The sequence below is a fragment of the Rhinichthys klamathensis genome, unplaced genomic scaffold (assembly GCF_029890125.1).
Source record: "Rhinichthys klamathensis goyatoka isolate OS25496 unplaced genomic scaffold, OSU_Roscu_1.1 h1tg000310l_1, whole genome shotgun sequence".
NCBI classification, from domain to species: domain Eukaryota; kingdom Metazoa; phylum Chordata; class Actinopteri; order Cypriniformes; family Leuciscidae; genus Rhinichthys; species Rhinichthys klamathensis.
The window spans coordinates 1,381,990-1,408,950 of record NW_026606828.1 but is presented as its reverse complement, the minus strand read 5'-3'; the positions used below and the strand labels follow the sequence as shown (position 1 = coordinate 1,408,950).

General features: G+C 37.5%; 1 protein-coding gene across 1 annotated transcript in view; it reads right to left on the bottom strand.

Moving 5' to 3' along the window:
* si:ch211-269c21.2 (carbohydrate sulfotransferase 8) overlaps positions 1-19,393 on the bottom strand; it is a 56,847-nt gene extending 37,454 nt beyond the window's left edge. Inside the window, exons 1-2 of the mRNA XM_056271039.1 lie at positions 19,136-19,393; positions 695-903 (exon numbers count right to left, since the gene is read on the bottom strand). Coding sequence (XP_056127014.1) covers positions 695-869 — 175 coding nt within the window. The 5' untranslated portion in view covers positions 870-903; positions 19,136-19,393. The remainder of the gene's footprint in view (positions 1-694; positions 904-19,135) is intronic.
* Between the last annotated feature and the right edge of the window lie 7,568 nt (positions 19,394-26,961).

Here is a 26,961-nt window from a genome sequence, read left to right as displayed (position 1 = left end):
GTTACTCATTGCGTTCTAGTTTGTTTCTATGGTTACCCATCAGTTACCTCGTTTGTATCACCTGTGTTAATCCAATCATCTTTGTTTTCACTTAGTATATATTTATGCCTGTGTTTCTCGTTAATGCTTTAGTTCAGTTTGGTGTTGTTATCTTTCTGTCAATAAACTCTGTTCACTTTTATCTTCGTCTTCGCGTCCTGCCTACACCACGCATCTAAAATATTATATTACTAACAATAAAAGTTGTTCTTGTGTTTAAAATCTGTAAAGAATTCATAGCAAAAAGACACGTGAACCACAACCTGAAGGTGGATAAACCACTATAAACCACTGTATCAATCAGACAACAGAAGACGTGTAGTAGATTGTATACAATCTACTTTTTTATTTGATGTATTTGATATATGTTTAAAAAATATGTTGGTTACTTTTAAATTATAATAAAGATGTTTTCCATCTGTTGTTTCCATCCAAGTGTTGCAGGATATCTCTGTTGATCCAATCCATGCACTTTGTGAGTCGTATTTAGTCATAATAAATAATATTTCTTGAATAAAAATACATAATTTTGATGCTATCACATGAAGCACGTATTTAGACAACCAGGCAAAACATTTTAACAGTGCGAACACTTTCTTTAAAAAAAATGAAATAACAAGACTGCATAAAAGACTGAGACACATGTTAGACAGACCTTGGTTTTGTTGCTGGAGTGTCTCAGTGAGGTCCTGTAGATGTAGCAGAAGAAGACCTCCAGCGCCTAACAGCAGCAGGAACCAGAAGGAGCAGGGGATTCTCATGACCATCGAGAGTAGGGACCTCCTTCTGCCTCCACAGACGGCCTCCAGCACCCTACACTCTACCCACATCACGGCCTGTGACGCACGGCCCTGGTGGTGGGACCTACACACACACACACACAGAGAAAAAACACTTCAACAGTGCCTTAGCAACCAAGGCCGTCGTGACGCTTTACTTCTGCAAGACAAGCTAGTGGTTGTAGAGTCTGGAATTAGAATTGTTTAGAGTTCCATTCACACCAGGAAAGTCCGATAGTTCACTTGCTCTGGTCCGGACCAAATAATTTTTTTTTTTTTTTTTTTTTGGTACGGTTCGCTTTCACACTGCTCTTTTTGCAAGTGAACCAAAATGTGTAAACAAAACCACACGTGTGCTAAGGTCGTCCATTCATTGGACAAGGATTCTCAAGTAGGGAAATCAGGAAGTGCAAAAAAGGCTCAGCATGGAGATATTTCGTACTGCAATATTTGTTATTTTACTAATTTTGTGTTATTCTGTACGAACGCAATATGAAGAAACTGCGCAGAAGACGGATAAGGTATAAAGTTTTCATTCATAGAGAGGGGCTATGTTCACACATTCAAATAATGAGATTCTTATTGTATATACTGCTAACAAGTGCTGTCAATGTTAACGCTTGCAATTTAAGTTTGTCCAGTTTAACGCAGCGTCATCCTTGTAACTATTATATGAACTGCAAAAGCTTTTTTTTGCATCTATGCACGATTAGACTAAAGAGAACGCGCTGTATGTGAATGTCCTGATGCACACACTCATTCATTCATTCCATTCCAATGACGCACACACGACGCGCAGAAAGACGCGCAACAGTATCGTGTGGCCAGACAGCGCGCCGGAATGGAATTCTCTTTCGCACTTCAACAACAATAACACAAACCATTATGCCAAAATCTCCGACTACGGAAGCCTTTTAACTCAAAGGCGCAGTGCTTTCTTGCAATTGGGTCGGTTCATGTTCACACCGTAAACGAACCGTACCAGAGTTCGTTTGGAACCGTACCGAGACCACCTCTTCAGCTGGGTCTCGGTTCGTTTGTTTGGTCCGCACCCGAGTTCGATTGCTGTATTCACACCTGCCCAAAAGGTCCGCACCAAGGGGGGAAACGAACTAGAGTTCGATTCAATCAAACCAAACAAGGCAGGTGTGAATACACCCTTAAGCAACTAACAACAACCTAGGACACCCTAGCAACCACCCAGAACATCCTTAGCCATTTTTTTAATTCGCAAGCAGCACTCTTCTTTTTTTTTATGAAAAAAAAAAAAAAATCAAGTTAAACCTGCTGTTGGGAAATGTTGAAAACTTTTATTAGTTTAAGTAAGTTACAAATTGAAAAGGAGTGGACAATGGGGCGTTTGCATTTGTGAATGTTTATTTCTGTTGTATCTCACGCTACAATTTATATTTAGCGTGTTGTGTTTTCGCAGATTTATCTGATGAATATTCTGCTGACTGCAAGGTCCCATTTCCCACAAGAGGAGATGCAAGACAGAGAATAAGAAAGAGAGAAAGGGAGGCACAGTTGTTTGTGGAGTGTGTGCCAGGTTTGCTGTTCTCAGCAGGTGAGAGCAGCGCAAGGAATCATGTGCTGAGCCTATAGGGACCTGAAGCCTACACAAAACATCTTGCCCTGCCTGTTCCATGTGTATCTTCTACACACTGTGAGATTAGACAACCTGACTCACACGACCCACACAAACATAAATTCTTATTACAAACATTCATCATACACTGTGCTTTGTGGAGCTTAACACCAAACAAATCTGGAGCACTGAGGAGGAAGTCATAAACTGATTACTGAATTAATAGACTGAATTAATTTGCTTTTAACATTATTAATAGGACTGTGCATAATAATATTAATTCCACATTAAATGGCACTTTTCCACAAACAAGCTACAAAATAGCACCTGGAACTCTTTCTCAACAAATAGTCAGTGGAAGGAAGTGCTTAACCTTCAGACAATAACTGAAGGTTAGGCCTATTTCAGTAACAGTTTCCACAAAAATATTAAGCAGCACAACTGTTTTCAACATTGATAATAATGTTTTATAGATCAATTGATTAAAGAAATGTTTCTTGAGCACTAAATATTAGAATGATATTCCCGCCATGCTGTAGAAAGAGTCCAAATGATGACTTATTGGGTGTCACAAAATTAAAGAATTAAAATCACTTGGTAAGAGAGTTGACCACAAAATCAAATTTTTGAAAAAAAATCATTAAAATTAGCTAACAATTATCATTTTATTTATCGCATAAAGTTCAGAAAGTCCAGAACTCTGAGATGGAGAAAAAAAAAATCTCAATTTTAACTGGTCAGGTGTCATCAAAATAAATCAAAGCCCAGCAATTACAGAAATTATGTGTAGCACGCACTGTGAATGTGGCTTCATTTGCTTTGCAAAGTCATTTTCATTTGCTTGAAAGCATTTTCCACTCAGCACTTAAATGTAAGTGCTGCATTTTCTACTGTAAAACCGAACATCAAACCTTTGCCAGATGGAAACCGGCCTTATCATCTTCCCACATCAAAACACCAAAATTGCAGCTTGATGTGTACAGTCGCATCTTTGCAGGCAATCACAGCTGAGGTGATGGGGTTAGATTTCTTTAACAACAGCTTTGAGTAAAAAAAACAGCCCATGCACCTGCTCCTTCATCGACGCCCCCTTTCCTTTTATCTGGGCTTGATTGCTTTTCCCTGAATTGGACCACTTCCCCCATTACCCCAGTCCCAGGATATTGCTGATCCCTGACCTGTATGATAGTGGGATTTAAAAAGGTCTTGAGAAGCACAAGGAAACCTGTGGAGGTAATCTAGAGCTGTTCTCCTCAGTAGAGCCAGAGGATCTTCTGCTAATGAAAGCAGCTCTCTCACCAGATGCTACCCTGTCATTTAAGATCTTACTTTTGACATTCACTTGTGGTTATACTTAGAATTCAAACCCGGGCCAAAATGGCAAAGAATTATTACTTCTATTAAGCAAAATCTTATCCAACTGTTGTACTTGCCAATTAGTCAAACTTTAATATTCTTGTGAAATATGGAAATTAGGTGGTGGATCATTATAAAAGTATTCTCTAAATAACTTTAAGAAGTCACTTTATGGAAGTTTTATTCTTATTACCACACGGCCAAGGTCAAAAATAAAAATAAAATAAAATAAATTGAAATGAAAAAATTTTTATTGTTTCATTCTGCCTTGTAATGGTCGGAAATCGTGAGTTTAATACAATTATTTTAGGCTTCTTTTCAGGTTTATACATCTTAAAGTAGTGATGATGGATATAAAAAAATACATTGCGAGTAGAAACTACATATTTTTCCAAATTATATTTCATGAATATTTATAATATATTTTTTCACACAATAAATTTTGTTTTTATACATGAATATACATAACTAACTATATAGGGGATCATTTTGGGGTGTCCATAGCATTAAAATTTTTTGAAAACCTCTGGCCTTAGTGATGTGAGCCAAAAAGAAGTCTTTTCAGGGGCAGAGCAGGTTATGATTATGAATTTTTTTTTTAGGGGTGGGGGGGAATGTAACGTACACCGATAAATTATGTGCAGACCAGGAACATGTGTAAAGATAGTTTATTTTGATTGTTCTGTCTTAAAGTCTAGTCTGAAGTCATATGACACTGTGTAAGTCAGTCAGGTACATTGTAGAGGCTTTTTTCGATCATGTTTGATTGCAACATTTGTAAATTTGGAAGTTGTAACCACATCACAGGATCGAAAAGACCAGATGTGCTCAATTACCCATGATAAATTAAATCTCTGTATTTACATAAACAGACTAAATCAATTTTGTCTTACTTGTTTAGACAGCTGTTAATTACAAAAGACGTGAAGTTGTGTAGATGGACTAGATGTAAAATGAGTTCTGCAAAAGTTTAGTTGGTAGTGAAGCTAAGTTAAAAACAGCCTTGAGTCTTGAACTACTGGTTCATGTGATCTGTTGAGCTGCTGTATTTTGTGTAGTGTCATATTAACATTCATTATGGTGACAGATGGAGGACATATACGCAAATCAATAAGCTTCCCCACTGTCTCTCCCCCACTTCGCTCTATGTCCTTCCTTGCCGAACACATTCATCATTGCTCTGAATATTATCACTTTTGCAATTATTACCCTGTTGAATCAGTACTCTGAAATTAGAAATGATTAAAACCATTGATCCAGTTTACCACGTTCAAACATAGCAAACCATTGCATTGATTTGTCAACATAATCTCAGTGTAATCTTATTAAAAAAACAGCATTTATCCCCATTTGCTTTTTTGATGTTATTAATTCCCTTTCCCAGGTAAAATCATTTTAGTACATGGCATGCTGATGATTCTCTGTGCATGGGTAGTTTTATTTTGAGAACTGGCTCTGCATTTTAACTGGATTGGGATGTGTATAACCTAAAAAAAAAAAATGAAATCTTGTAAATTGTCAAATAACTTTTCTCTGTATGTAATTAAAATCAATCCTAACCTACAATATAATAACCTTATTGATCGCCAAAAAGTGTCTCTAAAGCCGTCTGGAAGCTGTGGAGGACACAATAATGTCAAATCCTTTGGGTTAATGGATTACTGACAATTTAGGTTATGGGTTAACTGTGAGGTTACAGTAAATGTACAGTCTGAATTATAGCAATACCAGATCAGATAAAAAATAGAGGGTGAATCAGAGATTTTTACAATGATTGGCCCTTAAAAATCACCCTTTTCAAATAAAATGTAATGTGAATGTAAATGAAAAAGCTCCACAGAATGCTTACCCAAATGACTTGATTTTACGATAACTTTTCCTCCCTAATCATACTGAAATGGTGAAATAAATCACTCTCGCTGCACAGACAGAAATCAATTGATCTTTATGTCTTTGCATTATTAACTTGTATATCAAAAAATCTGCTTTTATGCCCACTTGCACATTTATCTTCTATATGTTACATCAAAGGGGAAGATAGCTTATCCTTGAAATATTCTCCAGCCCACTTCCTTAGGTATTACTGGAGAGAATGAAAGATGTCTCATTATAGGGATTCTCTCACACTGAATAAAAATGATACTGCGGCATGCATGACTCACGGCTCATGCTTTGCAATCATACTGGGCTTTAGGACAGTGATTCCCAACCAGCGCTGTGCGTACACCAGGGGGTATTAAACCTATACAAAAGAAATTACGACTCTAATACAATACTTACATAAAAAACTTAAGATATATAATTAATTAATAAACACATACAAATTAATAGTAATTATTAATTATTTTAATTATGATTGTTATTATATATATATATATATATATATATATATATATGTTGATATATAATTAAATATTCGAATATTATGATGACCATAAAAGTTTTATCCTAGTCACAAATTATTTTTTATAATTATTATTATTAATACTTCTACTATAATGTATTATTATTATTTTTTTATAATATAATAAATAAAAAATAACAAAAACTAATACAAATTCTATTTAACAACAATTAATCTTGTGACTTTTTTTGTAATTAATTGCTTAACACTTTGAGTCACTTTTTAAGTTAAAAAAAATGTTTGTGTGGATGATAGAACATAAAAAGGGTGGCCTCAAAAGGTATCTTACACTTTAGCTACTCTTAAAAAAGGCATGCATGTTTTACATATGTAACGTGAGCATATGTTTCAGTAATTAAGTTGATTAGGATTAATTATAAGCCTTGCTAATGGCACGTCGGGTTAGTAAGAAAAAGAAGGTTGGGAACCAGTATATTCTTCAACATTGATAATAATGATATATTCAGTAAAAAAAAAAAAAAAAAAAAAAATCCTGAATAAAAAGTTTTTGTCCAATCTTTCTCCGGTTGCAGTGGAAAGAACCATATTGATTCTTGGGCATGTGTGATATTAACCTACGTGGATTAATGGTTAGAGACCCGCCAAAGCCTTTTCATTTACAGATCACAGCATTTTTTCATTAAGTAAAGCGCTCCTAGAACATGATGGAGGAAGGGCTGTGATTACTTGGGGATCAAAGGAAGGATGGAGACGAAGGTTAAACCTGGTCCTATGTGTACACAGACCCCTCATCCATCAGCGGCTTTCTGCATGGATATACTGAATAATCTGTAAAAAGGGCATGAATCTGTAAAATCTTCTGAATTTCTTTCTCATCTCGTCTCTAAAATCTATTCTACTCTAAAATCATATATCATATATATTACTGGCAGTGTATTTGCAGACAGCTCATTATAGGCTATATCTTATAATCCATAGCTGTCACCCATCAGTAATTACTTGCAGCACGTGATTGTTAAACTGGGATTTAGAGTGATCTGTTTATTACAAAATGACTTGTCATGAGGTACAGATGATCTTCATCAGTCATTAGGTTGCTGTGCGGTGTGAATCACCCATACAGATTATGTATTATGTGGGAACCTTGAGCATTCAATATTACGTGATGTCATGTATTCCAATCTAAAAAAAAATATATATATATTTGATCATTTTTATTATATTTTAAGTTTGTTTTTATATCATTTTGGGAAATAAATTGCAATTCATTAATAAACAAATATGATTTCACTTAATCATTCATGTCCTCGCATCTCACAAATACAATTTTTCAGACTCCATCTGATGTTTTAAAGAAACTTAGAATCTTTTTGAATCAAATTAAGTATGGCGTCTAATTGGACTAAGATGCAACCTGCTGAGTATTATTTCCCTGACGTCCTAAGAGACTCACTGCCATAGTAACCGGCCCCATGCAAGTCTCCAGATGCTGCTGTCTTGCACTGCTCTCCCTCAGGTCCTCTTATCCTTCTACTACCCATGATGCTTACTGTGATTTTTCCAAGCAGGACATTTTCACATTCTTGTTGGTCCTAGAAACAATATGATGATATTTAGGGGTAGATATTTGGTTCGATACACAATACTGATCTCACAATACAATACTCTCCGTTTTTTTTAATTGCTAAAATGCTAAATTTGGTATTACATCAGGGGTGGACTTGAATAGACTTAGACTTTGTCCTTCTCCTACATGCACCAGGCGCAATGGCGACACCAGAATAAAAATATTCATGATTCTGTATTTTAAAAATAGAGAATTATGTTAAACACATAAGCTTGCACCTTGTCCCATACATTTAAAAAAGTTTTAAATATTGTATTTTATTAAATAATTATTTTAAATGTATTATTAATAATTAATGGAAGCTTAAATGTGAGACCTTCTGGGTTTACCACATTTGATGCTAAATTAAACGTCTAAACATTCATTTTAGGGAAATATACTATCATATCCATGATACACATTGCCGCATTTTTGTATTGCGATATATTGGGAAATGATATATGGTTACACCCCAATGAATCCATCTGAATTTAAGGGTATTTGATAGTCACAATGTTTTTTTGATGTTGATCCAGTCCTATGTCCTGCTTGGCCAAATCACGGTCGATTCACATGACCGTCACTCAAGGAAACTCTAACTCAGGTCCTCTTCTGACGCTACAGGTTCTCGTCTCTTACCGAACTGCCTGCATGACACAAAAAATGATCAGTGCTGACAGGTCAGTCATCACTGTGCCTTGCTCTCCCTCTCTCCCCTGTCATCCTGCGACCGGCCTTATGTTGTGACAGTGTAAATTACATCAGTCACTTCACTGGGGCGGACACACGCCTGGCCACTCATCCGATACACAACGAAATACACTCTCTGCTTGCTCACAACGTAATACCGACTCTGTTTTAACAGCTTGCGTTCTTTGCCTCTCACACGCAGATACACACACAGCTCAGCACCATATGTTGACCTCCCTCACACATGAGGTGCTCTGGCCCCGGAGGGAAATAAATTACACAATATTACTGTGCACGCATTGGCACGCTTCTCCAAAAGACAGATGTTTACTCAGGATGATCTTTAAACAGAAGTTCCAGCAAGACTTTTCACATCCTTCTTTCTCTTTAATGATGGCCAAAGCTCGCTGGCCCCTGACCATGATGTGTTTCTAAGAATATTGCCGTACATGCTGGTCTAAGATCAGTTTCGACACCCCTAACCTGAGAAAGGAAAAGCTGACTCGAAATGACTTTACAAATGAAGAAAAAATTCAATGATCAAAGGGAGTGCATTTTGCGGATTAATCCATTGGTCCATTTTGCTGCAGGTTTTTGTATTTACTCTTTATGTTGGTTGCCATGCCAATATATATATATATATAAAAAAAAAAATTACATTATGCTTGATCTTCAGTCACTTAATTAATTGGCAAAGCGATGTGAGTTTGGGTAAGGTAAAGTTAATAAAAAGCAACTTATTAACGCTCCTATTTGCACTGTTAAGTATTCAGCAGGTGCAGAGTTAAGTAAAGTCTTAAATAGCCATTGCCATATTATTTTTAGTGATCCTAAATTATCAGGTATTTTTAAAGAAGAATATAACAATATTTAAATCTCTGTGCCTTGCTTGTTTAATCTGAATTTAGTTATTAGTTATAAATTTAGTGTAATTAAACTAGCCATTCCGACTCTTCCTCAAGGTAATTATAGGTGTGGTAAATGTGCACAGAGTTCTTTTACACACATTATTTTAGTCATCCACACACTGGTTGGTCGTAATATTTTGATCTGTGGCACTATTACCTGTTCCTCATATGATCTATCGTATTCTGTTTCCTTGTGGTCTTGCATATTTTGGGAAACCTTCTAGAACATTGCATACTTGTATCAGTAAACAAACACACAGTAGCAATATCAGGACTGGAGATATCCACAGCCCTGTAGAGTCACATTTTAGACAAGTTGGTCATAATGTCTACTTTGCAATACATTGGTATAGTAAAATGTTAAAAAAATATATATAAAAAAACCTTAAGAGGTGATTATGAGAAGAAATTGTTACAAAGGGAATGTTTTTGGATTTATACTTTAAATACTTTGTCATCATTAGGACTGAATGAGGATTTTGATATTAAGCCTATAGTGATTTATATATTTTTTCATATGCTGTTATTATTGAAGATGTAGTTTTAAAAAAATAAAGGTATTGTTATTTTTTTATTATGTCACATGTTTTTCAGAGTGTGTCTAATTAAAGGGGACGTATTATTCCCCTTTTTACAAGATGGTGTATTCACACCAGGAAAGTCCGATAGTTCACTTGCTTTGGTCCGGACCAAATAATTTTTTTATTTTTTTTTTGGGTACGGTTCGCTTTCACACTGCTCTTTTTGCAAGTGAACCAAAATTTGTCAACAAAACCACACGTGTGCTAACGCCGTCCATTCATTGGACAAGGATTCTCAAGTAGGGAAATCAGGAAGTGCAAAAAAGGCTCAGCATGGAGATATTTAGAACTGCAATATTTGTTCTTTTACTAATTTTGTGTTATTCTGTACAAACGCAATATGAAGAAACTGCGCAGAAGACGGATAAGGTATAAAGTTTTGATTCATAGACAGGGGCTATATTCACACATTCAAATAATGAGATTCTTATTGTATATACTGCTAACAAGTGCTGTCAATGTTAACGCTTGCGATTTAACCCTCATGTGGTGTTCAAAACCCTATAACACCTGTGGTGTTCCCGGTCAAAAATGACCGGGCCATAAAAAAAACCTTATAAATCACTCATTATACCATATTTTCACCCAATCTTGGATTCAATCTTTTTGTCAACATGTTCTCTTTCAATTAGGACTGGTTTTATATTTTGATTTGCATCTGAATAACCATAGGCCTCATTTATTTGAGAGTAGGCATTTCATTTTTTGAGTAATTTTTTTTACAATTTTTGAATAATTTTGGAAATATTAAATAAAATCTGAAGAAAATTGGTATTGTTGATCACACTAGTCAACTTAACATTTTCACCAGGAATTTTGTTTTGATACTTTTGTTTTGTAAAAAATATGGCACATAGTCACACTTGTGGTGTTCCCGGTCAAAAATGACCGGCCTATAAAAAATAGCTTATAAGTCACTCATTATACCATATTTTCACCCAATCTTGGATTCAATCTTTTTGTCAACTTGTTCTCTTTCAATTAGGACTGGTTTTATATTTCTGTTTGCATCTGATTAATCGGGGGCCTCATTTGTCTGAGAGTAGGCATCTCATTTTTTTAGTAAAAAACAAATCATTTATGAGTAAATTTGGAAATATGAAAAAAAAAAAGAAAAAAAATGGCTACTGTTGATCACACTAGTCTACTCTAATGTTTCACCAGGAATTTTGTTTTGAAACTTTTGTTTTGTAAAAAATATGGCACATAGTCACACTTGTGGTGTTCCCGGTCAAAAATGACCGGCCTATAAAAAATAGCTTATAAGTCACTCATTATACCATATTTTCACCCAATCTTGGATTCAATCTTTTTGTCAACTTGTTCTCTTTCAATTAGGACTGGTTTTATATTTCTGTTTGCATCTGATTAATCGGGGGCCTCATTTGTCTGAGAGTAGGCATCTCATTTTTTGAGTAAAAAACAAATAATTTATGAGTAAATTTGGAAATATGAAAAGAAAATATGAAAAAAATGGCTACTGTTAATCACACTAGTCTACTCTAATGTTTCACAAGGAATTTTGTTTTGAAACTTTTGTTTTGTAAAAAATATGGCACATAGTCACACTTGTGGTGTTCCCGGTCAAAAATGACCGGCCTATAAAAAATAGTTTATAAATCACTCATAATACCATATTTTCACCCAATCTTGGATTCAATCTTTTTGTCAACTTGTTCTCTTTCAATTAGGACTGGTTTTATATTTCTGTTTGCATCTGATTAATCGTGGGCCTCATTTGTCTGAGAGTAGGCATGGTCAAAAATGGTCACAATGGCCGACCATTGAAAGTGAATGGGAGAGACTGAAAATAACAGAACAATTTAGTTTTCAGGAGCATGTTCATTATTTTCATGTACACATATGAGCATGTGTGCTTGCAAACATCGAGCCCTTGGACCTGTGCATGTATCGATACATTTATACACACGCTACCCAGACACACACGTTAAAACACACAAACTTTTTTAAATATTACACACATTCTTTTCCACAGAGAGAAATTTGATCCTACCCTAACCTGCATCTATAATACATTTATCCATCTGACATTACCACACACACACACACACACACACACACACACACACACACACACACACACACACACAGGCCGTGATCAGATTTTTGACTCAGAAACTAGTGAGGAGGAGGAAATTCAGGATGCATCTTGCAGTGAAGATGTTTCTGAAGAGGAAGGCACCACTGAATCGGCTACGGAGCTTGAAACAACTGATGAGGAGCAGTCTTCCAGTGATGAGGGCCCAGCTGAGGTTTACCGTTTCATTCTGGTCAAAAGATGGAACTTTGTCCTGGCCTTCATCCCCACCTATGAGGCAAGGCAGGTTTTCTTCTGAAGGCCTTCCTCTTCAGAAACATCTTCACTGCAAGATGCATCCTGCATGTCCTCTTCCTCACTAGTTTCTGAGTCAAAAATCTGATGAATAACATCATGTGCAGAGAGCTGTTTTGCCATTGTGCTGCCACAAATGAATGACAAGCAAGGTGCTGTGAGGCATTTTATATATGCCTGTGCTATCACATGATGTATATTTGTAAATATTGTCTAGTTCTGTGTGAGAACCTCACAGTTCCAAAACAAAATGTCATAATATTTTGTCTGAAAGCTGTGATGAAACAAGACCATGAAAGAAAGATTCTTTTGAAGCCGGGTCACTGCAGTCATGGCCAGTTTGTGTGTGTGTGTGTGTGGTAATGTCAGATGGATAAATGTATACTAGATGCAGGTTAGGGTAGGATCAAATTTCTCTCTGTGGAAAATAATGTGTGTAATACTCAAAAAAGTTTGTGTGTTTTAACGTGTGTGTGTCTGGGTAGCGTGTGTATAAATGTATCGATACATGCACAGGTCCAAGGGCTCGATGTTTGCAAGCACACATGCTCATATGTGTACATGAAAATAATGAACATGCTCCTGAAAACTAAATTGTTCTGTTATTTTCAGTCTCTCCCATTCACTTTCAATGGTCGGCCATTGTGACCATTTTTGACCATGCCTACTCTCAGATAAATGAGGCCCACGATTAATCAGATGCAAACAGAAATATAAAACCAGTCCTAATTGAAAGAGAACAAGTTGACAAAAAGATTGAATCCAAGATTGGGTGAAAATATGGTATTATGAGTGATTTATAAACTATTTTTTATAGGCCGGTCATTTTTGACCGGGAACACCACAAGTGTGACTATGTGCCATATTTTTTACAAAACAAAAGTTTCAAAACAAAATTCCTTGTGAAACATTAGAGTAGACTAGTGTGATTAACAGTAGCCATTTTTTTCATATTTTCTTTTCATATTTCCAAATTTACTCATAAATTATTTGTTTTTTTACTCAAAAAATGAGATGCCTACTCTCAGACAAATGAGGCCCACGATTAATCAGATGCAAACAGAAATATAAAACCAGTCCTAATTGAAAGAGAACAAGTTGACAAAAAGATTGAATCCAAGATTGGGTGAAAATATGGTATAATGAGTGATTTATAAGCTATTTTTTATAGGCCGGTCATTTTTGACCGGGAACACCACAAGTGTGACTATGTGCCATATTTTTTACAAAACAAAAGTTTCAAAACAAAATTCCTGGTGAAACATAAAAGTAGACTAGTGTAATCAACAGTAGCCATTTTTTTTCATTTTTTTTTTCATATTTCCAAATTTACTCATAAATTATTTGTTTTTTACTCAAAAAATGAGATGCCTACTCTCAGACAAATGAGGCCCCCGATTAATCAGATGCAAACAGAAATATAAAACCAGTCCTAATTGAAAGAGAAGAAGTTGACAAAAAGATTGAATCCAAGATTGGGTGAAAATATGGTATAATGAGTGACTTATAAGCTATTTTTTATAGGCCGGTCATTTTTGACCGGGAACACCACAAGTGTAACAAGGTAACAAAACTCCCACAAAAAAATAAGAAAATTTTCAAAAAAAAACTGAGATTTAGTTAAACCGTTTGGGAACAAAGTCACTAAGTTTCAGTCCAAAGCGATAACATTAACTAGTATTTTCGGGAAAAAGAAAATCTTCTCCGGGTCAAATTGACCCGAACACCACATGAGGGTTAAGTTTGTCCAGTTTAATGCAGCGTCATCCTTGTAGCTAACTATCGTTACATTATATGAACTGCAAAAGCTTTTTTTGCATCTATGCGCGATTAGACTAAAGAGAACGCTCTGTATGTGAATGTCCTGATGCACACACTCATTCATTCATTCCATTCCAATGATACACACACACGACGCGCAGAAAGACGCGCAACAGTATCGTGTGGCCAGACAGCGCGCCGGAATGGAATTCTCTTTCGCACTTGAACAACCATAACAAAAACCATTATGCCAAAATCTCAGACTACAGAAGCCTGTTAACTCAAAGGCGCAGTGCTTTCTTGCAATTGGGTCGGTTCATGTTCACACCGTAAACGAACCGTACCAGAGTTCGTTTGGAAGCGTACCGACACCACCTCTTCAGCTGGGTCTCGGTTCGGTTGTTTGGTCCGCACCCGAGTTCGATTGCTGTATTCACACCTGCCCAAAAGGTCCGCACCAAGGGGGGAAACGAACTAGAGTTCGATTCAATCGAACCAAACAAGGCAGGTGTGAATACGTGTTCCCAGAATGTGTCTGTAAAGTTTCAGCTCAAAATACCCCACAGATCATTTATTATACCATGTTGTAAATGCCCATTTTTGAGTGGAAGGAAAAACAAGCTGTTTTCGTGCATAAGTTATTTTGAGCTGTATTTTCAGTGTGGACACCTTTCCTTTTTCTATTATCATTATTTTGTTGTCCTCCACCTGAGCCCAAGGGTGTGTGGGATGTGCACACCTTCGTTGTATTTTTGATTCTTCAGATTCAGTGGATTTTGGTCTGTCCCATCTCTCGACCTTCTTAACTATATCTAACAATTTAAATGTCATAATTTTGACATAATCCATATTCCAATATATTATTCCCTAACTGTGACACCTGAGAAGTAACATAATTTTTACCATTTTAAAGCATGACAATAAGACAAGTAAAAAATCTCAATCTACAAACTGTTTCGTACACATTACCCAACATATTGCAAAAAATAAACAAACATGTATTTTAAATAACAAGCTAGCAACAGCTTACTTTGTGGTCACATTTTCTGGCTGTCACGTTTTGGTTTGTTCAAGTCTTGTTCCACCATGTCTGTCATGTGATTCCCTGTTTGTCATGTGATCCTGCCATATGTCTTGTCATTGGTTAATGTCTGTTCATTGTTCACAGGTGTCCCTTGTCTTGTCATTAGTCTGTGTATTTAAGCCCTCATGTTTGCCATGTGTCTTGGTCAATTGTTTCCTGTAACCTCTGTTGTGTAAGTCTATGTCCACGGTTTTGTTTCATGCCTTATTTTATGTTTTGATCTTGTTGTATGTTATTTTTGAATAAATACTGCACTAGGGTTCTCGCTACAACTTGCCTCGATTTGATCCTTATTACACTGGCCTATTACCTGAAAATTCATTAACCCAAATGGCAATGCATTTTGCTAAAAAATTGTTTTAAATTGCATAGATATATAACAAAAATTGCAATGTTCTTATATAGAACTTATATAGAAAATATAATAAGCTCATAAAATAAATAGTTTGACCTGGTCAACAATCAATTTTCTGAAGGACCTAAGCACCTGTAGTCACTGACAATTTGTTGAAAACCTTTTTTTTAAAGAATTGCAGCCCCAAAATGAATACCCTACTCATGGAAAGCGTTTAGAGATTAATTATTAAAGAATAAAAATCGAAGACATTCACTGACACACCAGTCTTCATAGCTTTACCCTGCAGTTGGTTCACCCATCTGCCTATATTCCAGTCCGACAGTTTATTGAGTGGATCTTTTTAATGTCAAACCCTCATCCTCTCAGGGCCTGACTAATCATAAAGAGTGAGGACTTGTCTTTTACCTTCTCTTGAAGCTTTCTGATTCTGTCCTTGACATTCAGACAGCAGACTCTGTCATGAGCCTCACAGAGGAATACTGTGTGGGTGTGAGGTGTGTGAGGCTGAAGAGCTCAAGACTTGAGTTAGTGTGTGTGTTTTTAAATTATTCAATTATATAACCAATAAAAAGCATTTAAAAGAGGTTGTGACTAAACCATTAGCTCCTCAAACTGTCAGTCAAACCTCATAACTCTATCCCGCCTCCATTTAGAATGTACCGCGCGCAAGAAAACTATAAACTTGATATCTTGTACGTTGATAAAAACGTAATGCGATGCACGTACTGCCTCAGATCCGGATGTTCCGGTGACAGACAAAACATGTCATTTGCTGGTCAAAAACCTTGTAGACTTACTCAATTTGAACTTGATTTTCATAAAATGTTAATATTATAATGACACGTGCAAGTGTCTGACCATAGCTATAAAGCCACAATACCAACTTCGACGACAGTGTTTAATTAAATAGGAGGTTTCCGCCCGACAGCTACGATATGTAAATCTGTTGTTTTATCATCATCAACAATGCCATACTATGAACTTATTGTAGTCCTACCTGACTCAAACTCAAGTTTCACATTTAATGCGAGTATATAATATCTAGTTTTTGTATTTTGTATGATTTTGAAGTAATGCATGTTTGTGCAATTTTGTTAGCCTATATTTTTATATAGTGGTGTGCCGTGGGATTTATACTTTTATACTATATACTGATTTTGAATCTAACCCAACAGCAGATTAAAATACTATATATGCCAGACTATGTTTGATCTACATGTCCACAGGCTCAACTAAAGCACATATTACACCTCAATAGATTGTAACAGTCGGGTTCCGGAAGTAAAAACATTCATTTTCTCCATGAGGAAATTGATTTTGAACGATAACTTATAAACCTTTAAAGACAGACTTACTGTGAGCTAAGAGGTTTTTAATTGATGGTATTTGATTTTGTTGAAGCCGTCAGTCCGCATTATTTCATTTTAAAATAATTATGTTTAACAGCGGAATTCCTGGTGAAAAACAACATTACCCATGATGCTTTACAGAAAATTCCACCAATCAAATAGTACAAAAAAGCAAAATGTCTCATTAGCTCCGCCCACTCCTATGAAGCACTGCAAATGGCATAGGCCTAATTGAGTCAGTCTCCCTACGCCGTATATCAATATTAGTTTTATATTTCTCCATCATTATTAATTTGATTATGCTGTTTGCGATACTTCATGGGTAGCTGGTTGGCTTGGTTAATTAAAACGTGTTAACGAAGACTTTTTTTTAAATCCCTTTTGAAAGCACTAATGCACACTAGAGACCTGCAACACTAAGCTGCAAAAGAGAGTGCTAATTCAAAAAGTATGCATCACAAACATATTTACAATGTATGATAAAAAACGACAAGGATCCCGTCATCTTAAACGTACCGTGCGTAGGCTACAGCCAAACCAGATTGCTGTCCTTAAGTGGTTGTTTTAAAATGTTACGGCTCTCTGTGGCCTCCACAAACAGCAAACATCCATTAGTATAATGCTAAAAAATGCATGAGTTGTCCCACAAGTATTATTTCCACAGAATTAAGGAGGCCATTATATAGGCAATTTCTATGGCAGCGAATGTAAAAATAACCGTCCGTAAAGGACAGGGTGAAATACAGGCGGAATTGTTACGAGACAAAATTATTCGATGATGGCCAAATGTTGGGCACTGGGCAGCCAATCAAATCGATCCCCTTGGGAGGGAAAAGAAGAGCTCTTACATTCATATTTCACTCACTGGGTGAATAGTTGATACAGATTAAAGATTAAACTTAAAATGATTTTTAAATTGTTAAAAGAGACATACATTCAGTAGATGTGCCATGTAAAAAGTGAATATTCTGGGTTAAGCTCAATCGACCGCAATGAAAGTGAATGGTGCCAATGCGTTACTCTTTCAACAGTACAGCCACTAGACGTAAAGAAAAATGTGTTAACATTAATTTAAAATGCTCAAATAATAAATTATAAAATGACCAGCTCAAATAATACACGGTTTAACATAAGAATAAAGTGGTTCTATACATTTTTAAGTTAACATTTTTTTTGAAAGACTTTCAGGATGATCTGTGACACTGCAAATGTAAACTGACTGGCCAAATAATTGTTGTGATATCAACCACTCCTGTCCTGTGTTTATTATTGTCATTTGGAAAACCGAGTAGAACGCATGCTAGAAAGTCTTGTCCTCTGAGCACATCCATTTCTTAACTAGAAGCTGGTAGGGGCATGTCACCATACTATTTATAGCCTGCCGAGAAATAATTCAAAGGAATCAGAGTGAAGATCTCTTAAATCTTCCCTTTCAGAGTCCTACACAGAATGAAAAAGGAGAACGTCTCTTTCTCCCCCAAAAGCCATCTGTATGAGACAGTGCAGCACACCTCTGAAAAGGTGTGAGTTATATCCTGAACATCACAGTGATGGATGTGGCATCTGCTGGGGAGACAGAACAGCACACATGGCACTGGTTTCTAACTGTGACGGGCAATAAAAAATTGAAGCTCTATTTCCAAAATAACTTCCAGTGAATTAAAATGCATGTTGGAATAAGAACTAAATGCCCTTAAAGGGACAGTTCACCCAAAAAATGAAAACTCCATCATACTATATGACTTTTTTTCTATTGTGGATCACATACAGTAGAGATGTAAAGGAGAATGACAGCCTCAGTCACCATTAACTTTCATTTCATGAGATCAAAAATGAAAATATGATGACTGGCCCCTTTTTTGCATTCTTTGCATAATTAAGTCATATTTAATTTACTCCCCTTTGAAACCATATTTAGACAAACTATCAATAAGGTCAATAAATAAAAATCATTTAATTTGATTTGCTGACAATTAATCTTTCAAAGTTCAGCTCTGAAAACCGACGTGTTCAACTCATTAAAGTGACATTCATCATTTCCACTTGAAAAATATAACGTATAGAATGGGGCAACATTAACGTTACTGTCCTACAGTTATTAAACACGACAGGTAATTTCCACCCAAACTGACGATACTGACTGCGTTTCCACTTCTTTACAAAAAAAATCTGTCTCCTCACTTCTCCTCCGAGGTCCAGACTCGGACACATGCACTTTATTACCTCTCTGAAGCTCGAATGTCTAGCCTGGGGACCTAATTCTACTATTTCCTCTAGGACTAAACACGAAAAAAACCGTTAGCACATGCAACACTTACCTCAACAATCTTCATATGTCTCAAATGTGCCGCTGTAGGCGCTCCGTTTGTGCTGGCTGAATTCAACGGTTTAAATTTCAGTGCAGAGTTAGTAACTGAACCATGGCACGTAAATGAAACGTAGCCCGCGATGAAATGCCTATCTGCTGTCGGAGTGTAACTTTAAAGCGATTGGCAGCGGTGTTTGGTGAGATGTGAACGGTCGCGACTCGCGCTGCGCTCGTGTGTGTGTGTGTGTTGGGCGTGCGTGCGCATCCTGTGCTTCTATTCTCGCGCGCTCTCTAGGGACACCGATGCTGCTGCTGATATTGCCAAGCAACAGCTTCTGTAATAACCCATCAAAGTCTGACGAAGCTCAAGTTTGGTATGCTTTATAACAGACGCTCACGGTTGAACTGTCATTCATAGTTAGAATGGATGACGGAGAGATCTCTATAATATAGTGAGGTCATCATATGCCTTATTTGGGCTTAAGTTACAAACATTATAGCGGGGCATAGCTTCGCTACTATGCAGCATGTTTTCATGTTCCCATTATGTATGTTTTAATATACTGGAATAATTTTTATAAATTCACAGTTTTTAAAGATAGAAACCATATTAGTTAGTTTTCCCCCCATTTATTTATTTATTTATACAATTAGGAGAATGCTATACCTTCTAAAATGAAAAATGCCAGGTGTTTCTTTATTTTCTCTAATCAAAATGTTTCAAAATAAATTTTCTTTAGAATATTGTTTTAATTGCTAATCCGTTTATAACTGTGTCCTTAATATCACTTTCCATCTTGTTAATTTTCTTGCCATTGTGTAAGATAATATAATCAATCATTAACCAGTTATATAATTACATTGACGGTTAATTAATATATTTATAAATGAATAATATCATTCAAAAGCCTGCACTTAGTATATTATTGTTATACATTAAATTTATAATTTTTATATTTTATGTTTAGTTCAATACAGTAGGCCTATATAAAGTATGACCCATATTGTAACGTTAAGGCAGGGACGAAGCGGAGAGAGAATCCAGATGCGAGCACTACTTTAATAACATTACAAGCACAGGGAATCCAGGGCAAACAAAGAAACAAACAACGACTGACAAACCACAAGAGAAACACAAGGGCAATTTACACACAGACTAACAAGGTAACAATGGGGTGTGGTTGATTGTCATGCGGGAACACACAAGGGTAGGCTATAACCAAGGAAACTAACAAGTCACACCTGGGGAGACTAAAACATGAAAAACTACAAAGAACTACAAAAAAAGTTCCATGAAATAATATGAATGTACAGATATGTGAAGCCTTATACCGGTATAATTTTTGTAGATTATAAATATAAATTATTATAATGTATTATTACCTTTAAGTTTTCAACCCTCTTCTTAAAATGAAAAAAAAAAAACACACGTTGCGATTAAAATAAAAATTTTGGACATGTCATGGCACTATGGGTTTCTTTAAAGTACCGAGTACCATGTAAATACTACGGTATTGCCATCTGATGGCATCACCGTACCATCCTACTATAACATTCCTCAGTCACCAGACCACCACAGCACACTACATTTCCCATAATCCCTCCTGGCTCACACCTGCACACACTCATAATCATCACACCTGTTCATATTCATTTCATCATCTCTGTGTATTTTGTTCCTCTGTTTTCAGTCTTTAGTTGTCGGTTGTTGTTTGTGTATGCTATGTTATGAACACTGTTATGCCCCTTTTTGTTTTATTAAATCAAATTTATATTTGTATCCAGTCTTTGTCCTCATCCTGTGACACCTCAGCGCTTCTCGTAAGGGTTGTTCTAATAAAGTTTTAATGAAAGTGAAATCTAAAATATTGTTTTCTTATGCAGGGGTTATCGTAAACTGAAACCATAAATCGTTACCAAAAAAACATATTGTATAACAACTATAGTTGCCTGCAACATTTTATATAAAAATAAAATCCAATTTAAAAATTAAAAACTAGGCCATAATATGATAAATAACACTGTTCTTATCCAAATTGCACTATTCTACACTTGTTTTTTGGGTGACGCTGGACAAGAGTCTATAAATAAACATACAGTCCATAAATAAATTAGGGACTCTGGGGACTGAAAGAGATTAAAGGAACATTGTGAACTGACAATGATATCATTGTGCAGCGCTGCCATATTTTACAAAGGTGTGAAAATATGCATGGGGGGGGGGTCTGGGTTGCATGAACATTTCATTTAAGTATAACACAATGCTGATTGACCTTTCCCTTGTCGATCAAATTTTATTTATGACATTATTTCGTCTATTGACTTCAGCAACTCCAAAACAATAGTCTTCCACCGCCAAATGGATTAAATGATGTACCGAAGGCGGTTGTGCTACTTTATCCTGAAGGCACATATTGATTACTTTATAAATTACTGTCAGTTTACATCATTTCATTTCTTCGCTGTCCCCATAAGATACTGCCTACTTTTCCATACAGCAATACATTTCACCTCGCTGCCCACAAGATAACCAATTGTTTTTTATTCACTGCAGAAATAGACAAAAGAATATTGATCTGATGATTCAAGTCTCCTTGTTGCTCTATCCCCACAGCCCTGAAATGTCTTCGCCAGTCCAAAATGAAAGGCAATATGGGACATTCTGTTCAAGGTCCTTTACTTACGCATAACCATTGACATCCAAGATGGTTTGGCCATCTACAGTATTTGTTTTATTTATTTGGAGTTACTGAAACTCCTTAAAACAAGTAAACTTTACTTCACAAAAGTTTTGCGAGTCAATGCAAAGTTTCTCATGGGAATTTAAAGGGGCCACGACATAAAAAAAATGAATTTCCCTTGATTTTTTGACATATAAGAGGTCTTTGCACCATTAAAACATCCCGCAAGTTTTGTAGCTTAACCCTCTGGGGACTAAGCCCTTTTTGGTCCGTTTTCTCTATTTTTACATTTGGGCTTATAATATAAACCATATGTAATGGAGATGGAACACTATGTGTTTGGTATCTATGGATTCAGAAGACCCTAAGCTAACATAAGCATGCATGTAATGTGTTTATAAAGGAAGTATGAGTGAAAAATGTACAATAAACTAGAGAATTTCAAAAACGGAAATTAGATTTTTGTCATTTATTTCTGAAAATCACACATCACACAACAATAGTGAACAGTTTTTGAACAAAAAATATATTTGTCAAAGCCTTTGCTTGACAGACATGTGTAATTGTTAAATAAAATGTGTAAAGAACAATGAAAAATGTAACTTTATTTACAAATACTCCCAGGCGTTTTTCTTAGCTTAGAATTTTCTAAGCAATGCTTTCTCCTCGTCACTCTCCAGTAATTGTTCCAGAGCTTGTTCCACCGTAAATCGTTTACTGCTTGCCATCATAAAAGTGCTAAAACAATAAATAATGTTATAATTGTATGTGTAGCGCCCCCTACCTGTCTTTCTTGTAACTAAGTAGGACAGCGCTCCAGATTCAATAACTAAATGCCTACAGATGGTGAAGTTAGGCCCCTCTGGTGTCACTAAATGAATTAATTCTCTTTTAGAAAATTAGAATAATAATCTATACTTTCCTTTTACGAGTTACTCAGAATTAAATCTCTCACCCCCTGACTAATGACATCAACCAACACTTTTAAAGGAATAACACACGAGTAAAAGTACAGAACAAATAAAAGATTTAATTGGAATAAAGTAACTGAAGGATAACTAGCTAAGCACATTAATTTCAGAATGTGAAATATTCACAAAATCACATTGCCATAAAATCTGACACAATTTAAACACTGAAACTTTAAAGGCAATCTATATCAGTTGCCAGACCTACTGGAATTAGTCTCCAGGTCAAATATACTTGGTATAGGTAGCACCAATGACCTCAAACGGGAGAAATGTACACAATAACCCACTCATATTATACAAACGATACTCTGAATATACACATATTATTTTCAGTGCACTGAATAATATTTAATGCGGTGGGCCCACACATACACACCAGTCATTCACACAACCCACCCCGTTGCAGGCCTGAATCGTGGCTCGTGTTCGTGGTGGCCGGGAAACTGAAAAATGGCCCCTTCACTCTCCTGAGCACAAAATCAATCAAACAAAGATACCTCAATTCCACGTGCAATGATACTGCAACTCCGGAATCCTGCAGCAGGCCTCACGCAGCTCCTCGTCCTCTCTCTCCCTCGTCAGCCGACGAAATGCACCTCCCACGCCGCCAGAGGAACCCCAAATAACGCGGGTATTTGGGGCGCTATCTGGTCCTCAAGGTCTCCCTCGTTGTGAAGGACGACAACCAGGTTAAACAGTCTTTAGTCAGTTGTATAACTGTCGCTGTAAACTATCAGTTCAGATGCGCTGATATGCGCAGTGATAACTAACCGAAAAACACTCGGATTCGCTCCCACACAGCAGGTTAGCCACACGAAACAAAAACTATAAAAACACTGGCTACAAACTCAAAGACGCGCACACAAGCGATTCATCTTGGATCTACATTACAGTTAAAGGTTGTTTAAACTTATAAATCGTCAATCAAATCACTCTGTACCCGCAAACGCGTCTCTCTCAATCTCCGTCTCTCTCTCTCTCTCTCTCGCGCTTGTCAACAAAAACTCTCATGTCCCGAACAACCACTCACATTACACAAAACACCAGTGAGGGCGGGACTTAATTCACATACACCAATAAAATAATCAAGCACCTAACTTGATGGTTAAAGCCACGTTTTCCACATGTACACCTCTATCAAACTTGTATCTCATGCACGCGCGCTCTTAAAGGAACAAATACCGTATACTCACAAACAAAGATGAACGGTTAATTCACCTTTTATCTCTGAATTAAACAAATACAAGCTAATAAATTGAGGTAACTTATTAACAGCATACTTATAACCTACTGGGTTACATGCTCCCCCTTCTAAACATCTCATGACCCCATGAGATTACTTCTCAACACCTTAATGGTGACTTTAGGCTCAGTAGAAGGGTTTACCTGAGTACAACGAACACATTGTGCCATAGGGTGACACCACATGGTGTTACAGGGTTTCCTTTCTGAACCTTCCCCACCCTCTACATTTATGACCATCCCTCTATGAATCAGAGTTAAGGGTCTGTTAGTGGGCTGTCCCAGAGAATCATAGCTCAACTTGACTACGGGTCTTATCTCCCTTTTTGGGCGGGAATGAACAGTCTCTACTACCTCTTTAGTAGCATTAACTCTTTCAAGCTCTCCCCCTTCTAAACCAGGATCTCCCATCGTCTCTGAACTCCAATCTGGATGCTCTCCAGGGCCTTCTTCCATGATCATCGGCTCTGCCATTTCGGCAAAAGGTCTATCCACCTCCCATCCACAGTTAACCGGTTCATCCTCCACTGTAGAGTCCTCCCGTGTAACACATTCTGGCATGTGCTGTCTCTCCACTCTATCCGAGTAGTAATAACACACATCATCCTCTTCACTTTCAGAGGAGTTTCTCAATTCACACCCTGTCGGCACTACATTTCTTTCTCCTAATCCTCTTCTCCGTTTTCTCTCCCTAGATCTTGTCCTGGTCTCCGCAGGTGCAGAAACTTCCGTTGGTTCTCCAGGATCTGCCATCCTCACATGGTCCCCAACGGGTAAGAGATGGTCTCTGTGTAATGTTCTTACACTTCCCATACCGGATTCAGGTTTTAGGCGATACACTGGTAAGTTCTTTAGCTTTTCCACCACTAGGTACGGAACAGAATTCCACTTGTCGCAGAGTTTGTTCTTTCCAGTCAATGCCAGATTTCTTATCAGCACACGATCTCCCACAGTCAGACTCTGGTGTTTCACTCGCTTGTCGTACAACCGTTTGTTCCTTCGCTGACTTTTCTGGGCAGTTTCGGTGGCTAACTGATATGCTCTCTGTAGGTCTAATTTCATTCTTTCCACATACTGTCGATGGCTTCCTGCTCCCTTTCCATCAGGCGAAGTCCCGAAACACACATCCACTGGCAAACGAGCCTCTCTTCCGAACAGAAGATAGTAAGGGGAAAACCCAGTGGCTTCGTTCTTAGTACAGTTGTAAGCGTGTACTAAACTGTTAATGTGCTGACTCCATCGGTTCTTTTCGGCTGGATTCAGGGTACCAAGCATGGAAAGAAGTGTTCGGTTGAACCTTTCTGGCTGTGGGTCTCCTTGTGGATGATAGGGAGACGTTCTGGATTTTCGGATTCCCAGCATGCTTAGTAGCTCTTTTATGAGACCACTCTCAAAATCTCGACCCTGATCAGAATGGATGCGAGAGGGTAAGCCATAGTGAACGAAGAATTTGTCACACAGTATCTTAGCCACAGTCAGAGCTTTCTGGTCTTTGGTGGTGAACGCTTGAGCGTAGCGTGTGAAGTGGTCTGTTACGACGAGAACATTACCAATACCTTTTGAGTCAGGTTCAATTGACAGAAAGTCGATGCACACCAAGTCGAATGGCCCACTGCTGTGTATGTGATTCAGTGGGGCCACTCTCTTGGGTAACGTCTTTCTCATTACACACCGGCCACAATCCTTGACATACTGCTCTATGTATGCAGACATTCTAGGCCAATAGAAACGGTCTTTCACAAGTTCCGTAGTTTTCTCTACTCCCAAGTGCCCAGAGTCGTCGTGCAATGATTTTAACACAGTAGCCCAGTACTTCTCGGGTAAGACGAGTTGTGTCTTTTCTCTACCACAGGAACTTTTGGTGACTCTGTACAGAAGTTGACTCTTTATCTTTAACTTGTCTCCCTGCCGCTGTAACAGAGCAATGGTAGCATCAGAACTCCTAGCCCCAGTAAGAATCCTTCCTGACTCCACTTCTCGCTTTACTACACCAACTACCTGGTCTTCCTCTTGAGCTTTCCTCAACTCAGTAGTGCTCAACTGTTCCATTTGACTAAGCCCCAAAGCTGTGGGACAAGAGAAAGCTTCAGGAATACCCTCAGGTAACACACCCAACGGATCCACCAGTCTGGATGATGAACTTCCACTTTCAGCAACCACTGCTAACTGACAGATGGCTCTTACTCCTGACTTGGGTATCTCCTTCCAGTCAGAGCAAGCAGTTGATTCACAGGGGTAGCGAGACAATACATCCGCATCGATGTTGGCACTTCCTGGTTTGTATTGCAAGCTGAAGTTATAGGTAGCTAAGGCAGCTAACCAACGATGACCCGTCGCACTCAGCTTGGCACTTGACAACACATAGGTCAGGGGATTGTTGTCGGTCTTTACCACGAACTGGGCTCCATATAGGTAGTCGTGAAACTTATCCACTACCGCCCACTTGAGTGCCAAGAACTCTAGCTGATGTATGGGGTACCGTTGTTCTGAGGCACTCAGTTTCCGGCTTGCGTAGGCCACGGGCCTCATTCCTCCAGAATGCTCCTGATTCAAAACGGCCCCCAGTCCACTCAGACTAGCATCTACATGCAGTACATAAGACTTAGCAGGATCCGCAAAAGCAAGTACTGGGGCATGTGTGAGACAGTAAATGATTTTATGGAACGCTGCTGTACAAGTGTCGTCCCAACGCTCTCCAAAGGGTTCCGATACTCTGAAGTACATCTTCCCATCACTTGACTTGCTTTTTTGCCCAGATGTTGGCGGGTATCCTTTAGTGAGCTCTGTTAAAGGCCTTACAATGGCGGAGTAATCCTTTATGAACCTCCGGTAAAATCCACAAAACCCCAGGAACGACCTCAATGTCTTTAGTTCAGTGGGCCTTTTCCAGCGTGTTACGGCTTCAACCTTGGCTGGGTCTGGTGATACTCCAGCAGCTGATA